At 42.3% G+C, this 13,446-nt stretch overlaps 1 protein-coding gene across 2 annotated transcripts; it reads left to right on the plus strand.

The window, feature by feature from the left end:
- The first annotated feature begins 3,832 nt into the window (after window positions 1–3,832).
- MACIR (macrophage immunometabolism regulator) lies at window positions 3,833–12,653 on the plus strand. Of its 2 annotated transcripts, XM_054986160.1 has the most exons (3): window positions 3,833–3,902; window positions 5,634–5,749; window positions 11,661–12,653. In XM_054986160.1, the coding sequence occupies exon 3, from the start codon at window positions 11,682–11,684 to the stop codon at window positions 12,303–12,305; it is 624 nt and encodes a 207-aa protein (XP_054842135.1). In that variant the 5' UTR covers window positions 3,833–3,902; window positions 5,634–5,749; window positions 11,661–11,681; the 3' UTR covers window positions 12,306–12,653. The 2 variants fall into 2 exon arrangements, with proteins under 2 accessions (XP_054842135.1, XP_054842136.1); XM_054986161.1 differs by lacking the exon at window positions 5,634–5,749 and having other exon boundaries at window positions 3,841–3,902.
- Window positions 12,654–13,446: the final 793 nt, after the last annotated feature.

Raw genomic sequence — 13,446 nt, forward strand, 5'->3', positions numbered from 1 at the left:
GGTTTCTGGCTGTTCCTCGTCCCTGACAGTCTCTGCAGAAGCTCCAGACTGTTCTTGCTGAATTCCCTCTGGAGCAGCAGCAGCAGTGGTTTCTGACTGCTCCTCCTCTCCCATAGCTTCTGCAGGGGCTTCCGACTCTAGAGGAGATCCTGCTGGCCCTTCCTGCTCATCTTCTGAGGAGGACTCTGAGGCACTAGGTAAGGTGGCCAGTCGGGGCTGGGGCTGACTCATGACAGCGGCGGTCCAACTGGCCCCACCGGATAACCGGGTCATGGCAGCAAAGCCAGGAAAGTCCCAAGACCAGCGGGAATTGAGGGATGCCTACCACGTCAAAGCAGAGCCGCTCACGGTGCTGCTGGATCTGCAAGAGGAGGTCCTGGGTCTCCTCGACCACAGGCCCAGAACGTAGCGGCCACCCATCAATGGCCTCAACTACGGTGGGGGGTCTTCTTTGCCCGCAAGGGAATTCGGTGCTGTGTGGCAAACTTGGCGTCCATGAAGCAGCGGGATGCCCCTGAGTCTATCATGGCGTACACAAATAGCCATCAACCATCAGGCAGGCACAGCTTTACTGGTACCAGGAAGGGTTCAGGAGGAACACTGGAGGCATTGGCCGTTCCCACAAGTTGTTTAGTGGGAGTCTGCTCCTGGACTATAGCTCGGGTCCTTCTTTTGGCAGGGCAACCATCGGCAAAATGTCCCACCCCACCACAGTACCAGCAGAGGTTGTGGGCATGACACCTCACCTTTTCCTCTGGAGGCAGGCGGGTAGAAGGCATGTTTGACAGTGTGGGTTCCGCTGTCCTCTCAGGCGAGGTCTGGGGTGGGGGTGGCTGGCGTAGCGCACGTGCTTGCTGCTGGCTCTTCAGTCGTCCATCAATATGGAGGCATAGGAGAATGAGCGCTTGCAGCCCTCCTGGTCGTTCAGATCGGGCCACTTCATCCAATAGTGTGTCAGACAGTCCTTCCAGGTACTGGTCAACTAAGGCTGCTTCATTCCAGTCCAAGTCCTGAGCCAGTAGCTGGAATTCAGTGGTATATTGGGCCACAGTCCCATCTCCCTGGGTGAGGGCACGTATTCTCTGGTTTGCTTTCACAGCTTTCAGTGGGTTTGCAAAGGCGGCGGTAATGTGAGCCACAAAGCTTGGAAAATCCCCCAGCAAAGGGGATTTGGCCAGTAACAAGGGTGTGGCCCATCTTGCTGCCTGCCCCTTTAACAGGCTGAGGATGAAGCCAACTTTGACTTTATCTGTGGGGAAGTCTCTAGCCCGGAGTTCAATAATAGCTGGCACTGGGCAAGAAACACTGGGAATTCCTCCACATTGCCCTCAAAACTGTCAGGAGGCTTCACTGGGCATTTTGCAGGCAGAGGTGCAGCAGGGGCAGTAAGAAGAGTAGCAATCTGCTGCTGCAAAGTGACCAGTGCTTGGGTTAGTTGTAGTACCTGGTCCTGCAGCATTGCCAGGCTCCCTGGGGTGGGTGTTGCCATGTCCATGCCAGGGAGTTTTGGGTGGAAGCAATCTGTCACGGGCTGGGCCAGCCCAAGCAGGGTGGTTCAAGGCCAAACCTTAAGGCCAAAGTCAAAGGGGAGTTCCAAGAGCAAAAGCCAAGTCAAACCAGTGGTCAGAGCACAAGATAAAGCCAGGAGTGAGTCCAGAGTCCAAGAGCGAGGTCAAGCACAGTCCAAGGTCAGTCACCGATAGTGTCAGGTCCAAAAGCAGGCACAGGCAAGGTTCACAGAACACAGAGTGGTTGCAGGCAGTAGACACGTTGCTTCCACACCCAGCAGTTCCCCCCCAGACTGGCTCTTATAGCCAGGCATGGTTTTCAGCCAGCGACTGGGGCTCTATCCTGCCACTACTCATTGTCACTCTCCAGCAGCTGGCGTTGGCTCAAGAGGCGAGCATTGCGCCGTCTCTCCTGCAGTTCCAGTCTCTGGCGCTGCCTGCGGCGTTCCTTGGGCGTGGGTGAACCTGGGGGGGGGTGGAGGCTCTTGGCTGCGCTGCACCTGTAGAAGTTCCTGGCTGAGCTTCCTCTGTAGTATTGGAGCTAGAGGGTGCTGGTGCCTCAGCTGCTGGCTGCAAGCTCTGATCAGCCAGCAGCTGTTGCTCCTGATTGCTGGCTTCTGCTGAATCAGGGCTAGGGCTGGCTACACAGGGCTCCTCTTCTCCTGAGGAGTCCTGGCTGGCTACACGAGGCTCCTCTCCTCCAGAGGAGACCTCACTCTCAGACTGGGCCATGACACCGTGCTTTTTAGCATGTTTTTGCCCTGTGGCGGTGCCACGAAGTGGTGGATGGCTGAATTTTTGGGTCCCATTTGTGTCAATGGACATGATCTAGTATTGTATGGTGGATTTTGGGTGGCCCCATGTAAAAATCAAGAGAATCCTTGAGGATCCATGCTTTTGAGCCATGTTTTTGCCCCATGGTGGTGCCACAAAGAGGTGGATGGCTGAATTTTTGGGTCCCATTCATGGCAATGGACCTGATCTAGTATTGTATGGTGGATTTTGTGTGGCCCCATTTAAAAATCAAGAGGATCTATGAAGATCCGTAGTTTTGAACCATGTTTTTGCCCTGTGGCAGTGCCATGAAGCAGTGGATGGCTGAATTTTTGGTCCCATTTATGGCAATGGACATGATCTAGTATTGTATGGTGGATTTTGGGTGGCTCCACGTAAAAATCAAGATGATCTGTGAGGATCCGTGCTTTTAAACCATGTTTTTGCCCCGTGGTGGTGCCACAAAGGGGTGGACAGCATAATCTTTAGGTCCCATTTGTGGCAATGGACCTGATCTAGTATTGTATGGTGGATTTTGGATGACCCCACGTAAAAATCAAGAGGATCCGTGAGGATCCGCACTTTTGAACCATGTTTTTGCCCCGTGGCAGTGCCACGAAGCAATGGATGGCTGAATTTTTGGTCCCATTTGTGGCAATGGACATGGTCTAGTATTGTATGGTGGATTTTGCATGGGCCCATGTAAAAATCAAGAGGATCCATGAGGATCCATGCTTTTTGAGCTTGTTTTTGTGCCGTGGCAGCACCACAAATTCGTGAATGCGTGATTGTTTTGTTGCTCTCTGTAGCCTGGGACATGATCTAAAATATGACAGCCTTTTTGTTTCAATGTAAAAATCATATGAATTCATGAGGATCCGTGTCTCAGATTCATGTTTTTTCACCGTGGCAGGGCCAACTATTTTTGGATCTGTGCTTTTTATATTTCAGTCTGTGGACCTGGCTGTGATATGTGATTTGATGTTTCATTTGTGTTTTTCCTATTTAAAAAACCATAGGATCCGTGAGGATCCTGGTTTTACTTTCTTCCATGAAAGAATGGGTGTAAGAGAGTAAGTACATGAATTTAGCTCTCTTCTCTTGAGCACATCGAAGAAGTTGATCTCTTGAACCTCTCACACACTTTTGGAAATGCAGGCTGTGTCTGGAAGTCGTTGGTTGCCCCCCTCCTGGCCCTAGCCCTTTCCCTCAGCTGCAGATGTCCGAAGCAGGTCGAGCGGCCTCAAGTTCAGTTCCAAGCCCCTGCCCTCTGTACTTTCCTGTGCCGCCCGCCATAAGGCGGGAGAGTCACCTCCTCGGAAGATTAAAGGGCTAGAGGTGCCCGCGCCCGCACTTTCCCCTGGGTAAGAACGGGAAGGCAGGAAGGACGACCTGACTGAGGCGTCAGTGGGCGGGCCAGCAGCAGCCACGACAGGCGGGCTAGAGGGAAAGGGAGCGCCTCCCTCGCCTCGCCATCGCCAGCCACAATCCCCGCCCCAGCCCCGTGGAATAAGAGAGCAGGGCGGGGCTGCTCGCCTCTCCCTCTGTTTCTCGCCTCGCCGTCTCAGCTTCGCTGTCGGCCGGAACGCGGCCCGCAGGCCCCGGCATCCTGGACCGCAGGTAGGGCAGCCAGAGGCACTGCTGCGACTAGAAGCTGTGGCTTGGCATCTGAAAGGCCACGATGGGCGGATGTGCAGTTCGGACCTTCGCGCAGAGCCGGGTGCAGTGAGCGCACCGATAGCTGCAGAGCGGGTTGGCGGGGAGGGAGGAAAACCAGAAGAGGTGGGGATGGAGGCGAAGGCACCAGGGGTGGTCGAATTGCGACGCATCATGTGCATGTGGCTGCGCGCTTGGAAAGGGAAGTGCGTGCATGTAAACAGACGGTGTGTACGTTGGCCTGAGTCTCCATCCATAATGACGGAAGGGAGTCTGGCTGTGAGCTTCAGTGAGAAGTAGATTTTTATCTCTTGTGTGACTACGGACCATATTTAGCCGCTCAAGCGGCTTCTACGTCTTTTTGTCTGTATGTTTTCATATGCATATCTACATAAGAGCCTTAACAACATACTGTGAACGCACCCATAAATAGAGATGTACATATGTACAGCAGTGTACATTGGGTGTGGATATAAAGTGAACGGAAATCATGCACATATGTTTAGTATATTTAACAATAAGCTGTGTGCATATTGTTGAGTATGCAAGTGTATACTTGGCTTTCAAATCTAACAAAGATAATGCATTATTCTCCAGAGTATGTGTAATTTTTTTTTGTGCAGGCCACTGAGTAATCTCTCCAGTAGTCATGTGATATTGTATATCTTTTATTGCAGCATATTTAATTATGCATATATATTGTATGATGCATGTGTCTAATATTATGTGGTACATGGTACAAGATACACATGGTGTAAAAATACAAGTGTAGAAATACCTGTGCATTATAGTTGAACAACTCTTTATTTCAGTGCTGCTTGTTTGCTGTGTTGTGTTTAATGTCCTTTACCCTTTCTGGTAGCATGTAGCGTTTCTGCAGCGACAGAAAACTGAAAGTAGTCTTATACCTGTAAATAGCATAAGGCCCTTATAGTTACGTGATTTTTTGCACCACACATAAAGTGGCAAAATGCTAACATCAAACAACCTGGGTTTTTATTTATTTGTTTTGCAAATTAATTTTAGATACATGGAGTCTTTCTAGTGATCTGCTGATGTGTAGCCTATGCTTGGTAGATGACTCAAATGCCCCTCTGTCATCAGTCAGCTAGAGTACTAAAGGTGTGCCAAGGAATAGTGCTGAAGTGTAGTTTATGTGAGTGCATCAAGGACTTTCCTTGGTGCTGCTGCCTTGGCTCCTTGTCCATATAAGGAAGTAGCACTATGGAGAGCTCTTGGCAGCCCCTGATTCCTCTGCATAACCAGCCTGGGATCTCTTTCTCGCCCTGCATTTATGAAGCCTGGTCTTCACCTAGTTTTCTTGTATACCTTCCAACAACATCCCCACTCTTTTATGTGCCTATAATAGCTATATGATGATGAGATATGGCAGCATGGTGGAAGAAAATGTAGGTGGTGGTTAGATTTAAGAAATGAGGAAATCTAACCCCTTTATGCAACATTATTATACTTAAGGTTGCCCAAGTACTAAATTTTTCAGATCATCTTACTAAGTATTTTCAGAATAGGCAGCAAGTTGAATTACTATCACTTTGAACCCACATTTTACTGTTGACATTTACTCATAAAGGTGTCAGGGTATCAATTTCTGATGGTGTAAAAGTAAAGTATTTCTACATTATGGCCCACTAGGATGCAAAAATACTGACTTCCTTTTTGTCTCTATTGCCATAGGTGGTTTCCTAAAGATGGCCAAATCCAAGGCCTGATCCCAGCATGTATAAGTTTATGCCAAGTGGAGTATAGCATGCCCTGTAAAGCTGTCTTCTGTGACATGCAGTCTTTTTAATGTATGTATCATAGCATATATATGGTAAGAGGTATGCCAGTATGAGAAACCTTATATGATTTGCTAGTTTACATATGAGGCATGTCGAGATAAGCCTGTATATTGTCAGAGAGGCAGTCTGAATTGCAATGGAAAAAAGCTAACACAAACAGAAAAGACCATTTTTTTCTGTATGCCAATTTATTAACAATATTTATATTCTTTTGTTATAGAAATCAGAGTTTATATGCGAAATATGTAATGTAATATGTGAGAAAATAGTTTCTGGATATACAAATACACAAAAAACCTCCTAACCAGACATATGAGTGAGTTTTGAATGGCAAATCCCACAAAGGCAAGAATATGTATATATTACGTAAATGCTTTCAGTCATTGGAGTTGAAGATAGCAGTATACTGCAAACATAAAGATTAGGAAACATCTGTTGCTAGGGAGAGCAATGGCTGGAGTCAGATACCAGGGAATGTGATTTGATTTTTCAAAATGAACCAATCTTAATTATCACTTGCTTTTTAAAAAGCTGTTTGTATGTATTCTGTATGACATACTGAGAAAAACATTATAATCACTGGTATTTTTGTAAGCCTAAGAGTTCTGTGCTTCTCCTAGGACAGTGTGTACGAGCTTCAGTATTCAGAGTATGTTGCTGTCTCATATAAACCTTGTCTGCCTGAACAAAAAATTCCAGGGTGTTTCATCCCCATCCTCTCACTTGCCTATCTTGAATCATTCATAGGTCACAATGTTCCTTTGCAGAACTATGGATCAGAGATGATAACAACCTTGCTATTCTTTGAGAAATTGGCTTTCCAAATACATTCCACAGAGTGATAGGTTATCAGGGATTCTGCCATGAAAAGACTGATAAAGACAAAAAACTGGTTGCCCATGCATCTGTTTCACACAGCCTTAAAGAGTTGCTGTCTTTGAACATGGTGGTTGCCCTGCTTGCCACTGGATCAGCACTGTGGCTAGCGGCACAGACAAGCTGGACTGTGTGTTTGAGGAGTCATGATGGGGCAGTTGTTTGCTGGTAAAATTTCAGTCTCCTTTTTAGACCTGATTAACAGTTCCTTATAAATCCCATAGTCATAACTATTTTAATTGTAGAGGATGTAGGAAAGGGGAGCAAAATCTCAGCTTTTACATTAGAGCTGCTTGCCATAGGCCCAGGGTGTCATGGATAGCCTTTCTGCCCCTGTTCTCATTCACCTACCACCATGAGCTCTTTTTCATCCATCTACATCTCTCGGCTCAAAAAAATGTACATTTATTCACATGCAGAAGTCCTTTGTGTTACAGGCCTATACACAAATAGCTAATATGCTCATACAGACAAATATCACCTGCTTGTTCTTCTGTACACAGCTGTGTAACAGATATGCATACACCATCCACATTCTTTCTTGCATCTCCCATTCTGCTTCATTCATTCTGCAGTTATTTCTTTTAGGCAAACTATAATGACTGCCTTGACTGTTTTTGACAAGAAGGCAGAACAGAAGTATTTAAACAAATAAAAATAATGCTGAAAAATCATTGGGGTTTTTAAAAATAATAATAATAATAATAACATTCAATTTATATATTGCCCTTAAGGACAACTTAATGCCACACTCCGAGCGGTTTACAAAGTGTGTTATTATTATCTTCTCAAGAATCACCCTGTGAGGTGGGTGGGGCTGTCACCCAGCAGGCTTCAAGTAGAGGACTTGAGAATCTAACCCAGTTCTCCAGATTAGAGTCCTGCCGCTTTTAACCGCTACACCAAATTTTAAAAATTAATGTTTAAACATTTTAATGTGGAAAGGCTTTGTGAGGCTGTCCTTCTGTTGTTCTTGCTGCCTTTATGGAACACTGTCTGATACAAAGAATAAAGAATGAATTAGGCTATATGTGAAACCAGATTATATTCTTGCATTTATCAATCATTATACCAACGATTTTTATAAAGAAAAGCAAACACATGCATCACACTGAAAGCCAGCATATCTCTGTCCTTTCAACCAAAATGAACAAATATCAAAACAGTTAACTGGATAAGGAGTTCCACAGAAGAAGGATGAAATGTGGAAAGCTTCCCTAAGGCATGAATTATCCATGATGAGGAACAGCAAGTGTATTTCTCCCTGTTCACTTGCCCTCCACTCAATCCACTTGCTGTTCAAGTGTCATTTGTCACTTGTAGCTTGGCCCTGAGTTTGTTCCATCTCTGGCCCACATTTCATATAAATTAGGACTGAATTAAAAAAAAACAACTAAAAAGTGACAACATAGGATAAAATAGGTTAATCAGGAGTTCCTGATCATGCCAGACATTGTCAGTTTTACCTTTGCCATCTCTGGTTTGTCTCATGAGTGTGTAAACAAATCTTATTGACAACTGTGCCCTGAAGATGGACGGTTTATAAATCGAAATAATAAATAAAATAAATAAAAATTATAAGGTATGTAACCTTCAAATTAAACCCTGCCCTACAAACTTAAACTTCACATATGAAAAATCATGCGTGTGTCTGTGTATTTTAACATGCACCTCAGTATTTATTTGTTAATTGCCTTTGAAAAGACTTATCTTGAGCTTGTATAGGAGGCTGTGTGTAAATGGAATGGAGATTATCTCCTGGATTTCACCTCTGTTAAATTTCACTACGACTATTTGGTGATAACTACCCACTTTTGATTCTGTATGCAAAGTCTCTAATGCAGATTAGAATCTTCATTCTGCCATAAGAACGTGGAAGAACTAACTCCAGCCTCTCTTAATTAAGAGTACAAACATTATTAAAAAGCAACTAATATGTGATGTGATGTTGATAAAGTTCATTTAGTATTTATTAGTGCTCTTAATTTTGCTATGCTTGTCTCTGTTCATCAGATGGCCTACTTCACATGCAGTGTCAGCTGACTTCTTCAGAGGTGACATTTGCTCCCAGCTTTTCAGATTCAAGCTACACTTTTTAATGCAGTCCAAGTATCATTTGGATCCACCTTAATTTCCCAGCTAACTGACTTTAATAAGCTATACTTTGTATTTAGAATTATTGCCTCAAATTCAGTTATTTTTATAATTACTTTGGTAACATTTCCAGTTGTATATTTTATTTCAATTAAAATTTGGATACTTTCAAAAATCTTTTTTAAGTACAAGTCAAATATTAATCTTAAAACAGAGACTAAATAATAGTGATTCTTCTCTGTTTACAAATGCTTCAGTCTCTTAGTTGAATTTCCACTTTAAGATTGATCATTGTGTTAACAGTACAAACTGTTGGGGGCTTGGCACGACGGGGCTAAGAAAGTTATCTCTTAATGGCTTTACTGATTCTGTCAAGCTGGCCATAATAATGCTTACAAAATTAGCTTTGATGAGACTAAAACCTCCTGTCCACAGTATCTTTATTGGGTTTGTTGTGAGGCTGTTTTAGTGACATTTAATCTCTGCTGCCCAATGTGTGCTGTGCTTCTCGTTCCATAAAGAGGACCAATTGCTATAAAATCTGCATGTTTATTGGTGATAAATGTTAAATGCTTTTTCAAGTTTCCCCTCATCCTTTCCAGTTTTAACAATGTTTCTCATCACATTGCATGTATTGTTGCCTATTTAAAAATAGTGTTTGGTTTCTGTGTGAGGTTTTGGGTCCAGTAGCACCTTAAAAGACCAACTAGAATTCTATATATGAGCTTTCAAAAGTTAGAGCTCCCTCTAACTCTCAAAAACTTAGAAACCTGGAAATCTAGTTGGTCTTAAAGGTGTCACTGGACCCAAATCTTGCTCTTCTACTACAGACCAACACAGCCACCCACCTGAAACTATGTGAGGCTTGTCTCTTTTTGCAGCTGCCTAAGAAGATAATTGGGTAACTAAAAAGCGTTTTATGTTATCTTGCTAGTATGTAGTTTCTACTTTTAATGATTTAATAAGCTTCTCTTATAAAAGGAAAAAATGCATAGCTTCCAGAACTGTCTAAATAACCGGATATTTTACCTCCCTTTTTGGAATTCTAATCCTAATATACTTTATTTATTTAATTTACTTAATGTGGATCCTAATTCACTTAAGCATTTACTTTTTAAAAAGCAGTCCTATTGATCTCTATGCTTTTTGGGGGGGGATATAAAACAAACTGCAAAATTACTGTTCAGAATGCTCTGTCCTCCCACGCCCATAGGCTAATTTTGAACTCAGTACAGTGAGTTCAGTGCAGATGTAATATTTACTACTTAATAATACTTTCAAGAGGTCAAGGTGCCCCACATACATTACCTCAGTAATCTTTAATGTGACCCTCTAAGGTAGGCCAGTATTGTCTACATGTTACAGAGAGGTGGAAGCCAAGAATAGTTTTCCTAAGACCACTTACTGAGTTTGTGGTTCAGGTGAGATTGAATCACAATTCTATATTTTACAAGATGTGAAATGTTTTCTCAATCACATGGCCCATTCATTTGAGCTTTTTCAGGAGGTGGATAAATAAAGTCCATGTTGATAATTCTGTTGTGGCTGGACACTTTTCATAGCCTTCTGCAATAAACACAAATGGTGGATATTGTCAACCTACATGGAGAGGATTTTGTGAATATGTGCTGTCTTTGTGATAATTCTATGCCAAACAAAACACCAAAAAGAATGTGAGTTGTGGCCCACAGACAGATGGATATTTAGTGCAACTGCACTAGAAGTTCAAAAAAATAGAAGAGTCTAATTAGATTTCTAGTAGGGTTGTGCTCTTTGAATTTCATTAGTTCCAGTGGACCTTGAACAGGAGATGTAAAAGGTCAGTTCAGCTTCAACAGAAGCTGTTTTCACTAAACTATGTGGAAGCAAGCTACAGAGCTGTCTGCAAAACTAGCTAGGCCCTCTCTCACTCTTTTAAAAAGATTGTTTAGTCACCTGGTCTTCAGTGAAATTCAGCTATTTATCAATTTATCAGGAAGTGAGGAAAAAAAGGAAAGCCCCCCAAAGAGGGAAAATGTGTACTTTGGGGCATGTGTTGAATGAGTAGCAGAAGATTGGCGCCGTATAGTAAGGATGGATGCAGGTTAGATTGTGCACTTTTATAGCTGTACAGTGTCACAATCTGGATTGGAGGGATGGTTACTAAGACACATGACCACCACATTTATTTTGCTTCTGTGGAGGAGGAAGCAAGAAAGTGAAGCCTTACAACCTACAAAGAAACAAAGCCTAAGTTTAGTTTGTGCACCCTGTTGCTAAATAATAGTAAAAGGAGAAAATCTAGAACTTTTAAAAATACTTTTAGATGTCAGTTTTCTTGTATGGCATGAATCTATAAAGTACCTATCTGATTTCTTGCAGCCAAATGTGTGATGGGTGTGTGAGGACCAAGCTTGTTACCTTTGACTTTTTCATCCATCAGTCTAGTTTCTCGTAATCATGTAAAACTGAAAGCTGCTAATTCCTAAACTGGTTCCTGGTTCTTAGATCCTTCAGATATGCAAGGCTGGTTTGGACAGAGTGCCTCCTCTCATCTGTTAGTATGTGGCTCCATTCCTAGACAAGATTTGTGGATGGCATTCACGCTACTATTATTTGATGTACATATGCCCTTTACTTTAGCAGTTGTTCTGTAACTATTGCTGTGTTTGTCTTCATAGTTACTAGTATAAAGAGAGGTCACTACTGTTTCTGTTTTGTGAACTGGAAACTGAGCCCATAATGTAAGTGACTTGTTAAGATGTACTATGAGAGGAATGGGGCTTGACTTCAAGCCCAGCTACCTATTCATTAGAACACATTGGATTGCTCTTGGCAAGAAATCATCTGCTTTAGAAGATCTAAAACTATCAGAGCTCATGTCAAGTTGGGAAGTAAAACCCAAGAGAAACTGTGCTATATCTTTCTGAATATTATGCCACACTAATAAATCTTGTTTTTATATTTCCAGGCTAGCTGTCTCAAACTTAAAATGGAAGTTGACATTAACGGAGAGTCCAGGTCTATCCTAGCTACTCTCCCCTTGCCTATTGCTGAGGTTGGTGCCACAGGCAAGGTGGACTCAGAGAAACCTCGTTGTTCCAGCACTCCATGTTCACCGATGCGTCAGACTGTTTCAGGCTATCAGATCCTCCACATGGATTCTAACTATTTGGTTGGTTTCACAACTGGGGAGGAGCTCTTGAAATTAGCCCAGAAGTGCACTGTAGGCGAGGAGAATAAGGTTGAAGTGGTGCCTACTTTGCGCTCCAAACAGCTTGATTCAGGACTTTCCCGCTCCTCACGGGTGTGTAAAGCTAGAAGCAGATATTACCAGCCTTATGAAATCCCAGCCATCAATGGTCGAAGAAGGCGACGAATGCCTAGCTCAGGGGATAAATGCACCAAGCCACTACCTTATGAACCATACAAGTCTTTTCATGGTCCTTTGCCTCTTTGCCTTTTCAAGGGTAAAAGGGCTCACTCTAAATCTCTAGACTACCTCAATTTAGACAGAATGAATATCAAGGAACCAGCTGACACAGAAGTGCTTCAGTATCAGCTCCAACACCTCACCCTAAGAGGGGACCGTATGTTTGCTAGGAATAGCACATGAAGATAAATTATTGTTGGTTTTTCATTGCATCAAAATCCTCTGAACTATGTGGACAGACTTGCACATGGTACTTAATTCCTGTCAGCAGACCATAATTTAAATAGTAAGATTATGAAGATAGTGGAGAAGGGGAAAAATCATATAGAAGGAACTCTGGGACAATCCTGACTGCAAATGTCTTTAGAACACTATAATGAAACAGAAGGTTTTGCACAGGGATAACTCAGATCCATGGTGATGTAACACTCAGAAATTGTGACTTGTTCCTGACTGGGCTTGCTGTAAGAAATTACTCATGGATAAGCACTGAAATACACTCTTAATTCTTAATATTAAAACATATGTATTTTTACATATGTATTTTATTTTTTTTGCATTGTAGAACAGAAAATGTTTAAATAGGACCATGTGTTCTTTAAAATAACCCAGTTTACATTTCTTGTAACTGGATTTGCACTGGGAACAAAGTTAATCACTGATGTTAAGGCTGAGTGCTTTGTACTTGTATTACTGGAACTGACTTTTTAAAAAGTGCAACTGAATTAGTTTTCCTATTTCAAATTGATTTCAATGTAAATTAAAAAAAGATTTCAAGGAAAAATGGAAAAAATTACTTGCAAAGCAAACATTAATTTGATAAATTTAGTACCTTCATTTTTTAACAGTCTTAATTCCTGACTTGGAATCTTTACATTGTGTGTATATATATATATATATATATATATATCATAAAATTCTGCATCTGAATCTGCAGAATATGAAAGGAGTTCTAGATACTAGTACTACCATATTGCTTAGTTATGACGGGGAGGTCTTACCAGACCACATTTTTAGCACTGCACTGGATCATTCCAGTTTATTTACAGCACTGAATACTACTTTTTAAATCTAGAGTTTGAGCTTTGATAAAAAGCCTTGACCATTTCAATACCGAATTATAATTTATGTCAAATGCACTGGTTTAAAAATTTTTCAAGATGTTTTTTCAAATGTTTCAAGAAATCATCTCCAAACAAACTTAATTTAGCTAGTCTAACTTTAGCATTTAAAATAATCTGTCATTGTTTTTCTCTCTTTAAAATGTGCTGTTTGTTACTGAAGCAGTGTGCAACCATGTTATGTTTTTGATCTGTAAGTTACT

Source organism: Eublepharis macularius, chromosome 8 (genome assembly GCF_028583425.1).
Source record: "Eublepharis macularius isolate TG4126 chromosome 8, MPM_Emac_v1.0, whole genome shotgun sequence".
Taxonomy (NCBI): Eukaryota; Metazoa; Chordata; class Lepidosauria; order Squamata; family Eublepharidae; genus Eublepharis; species Eublepharis macularius.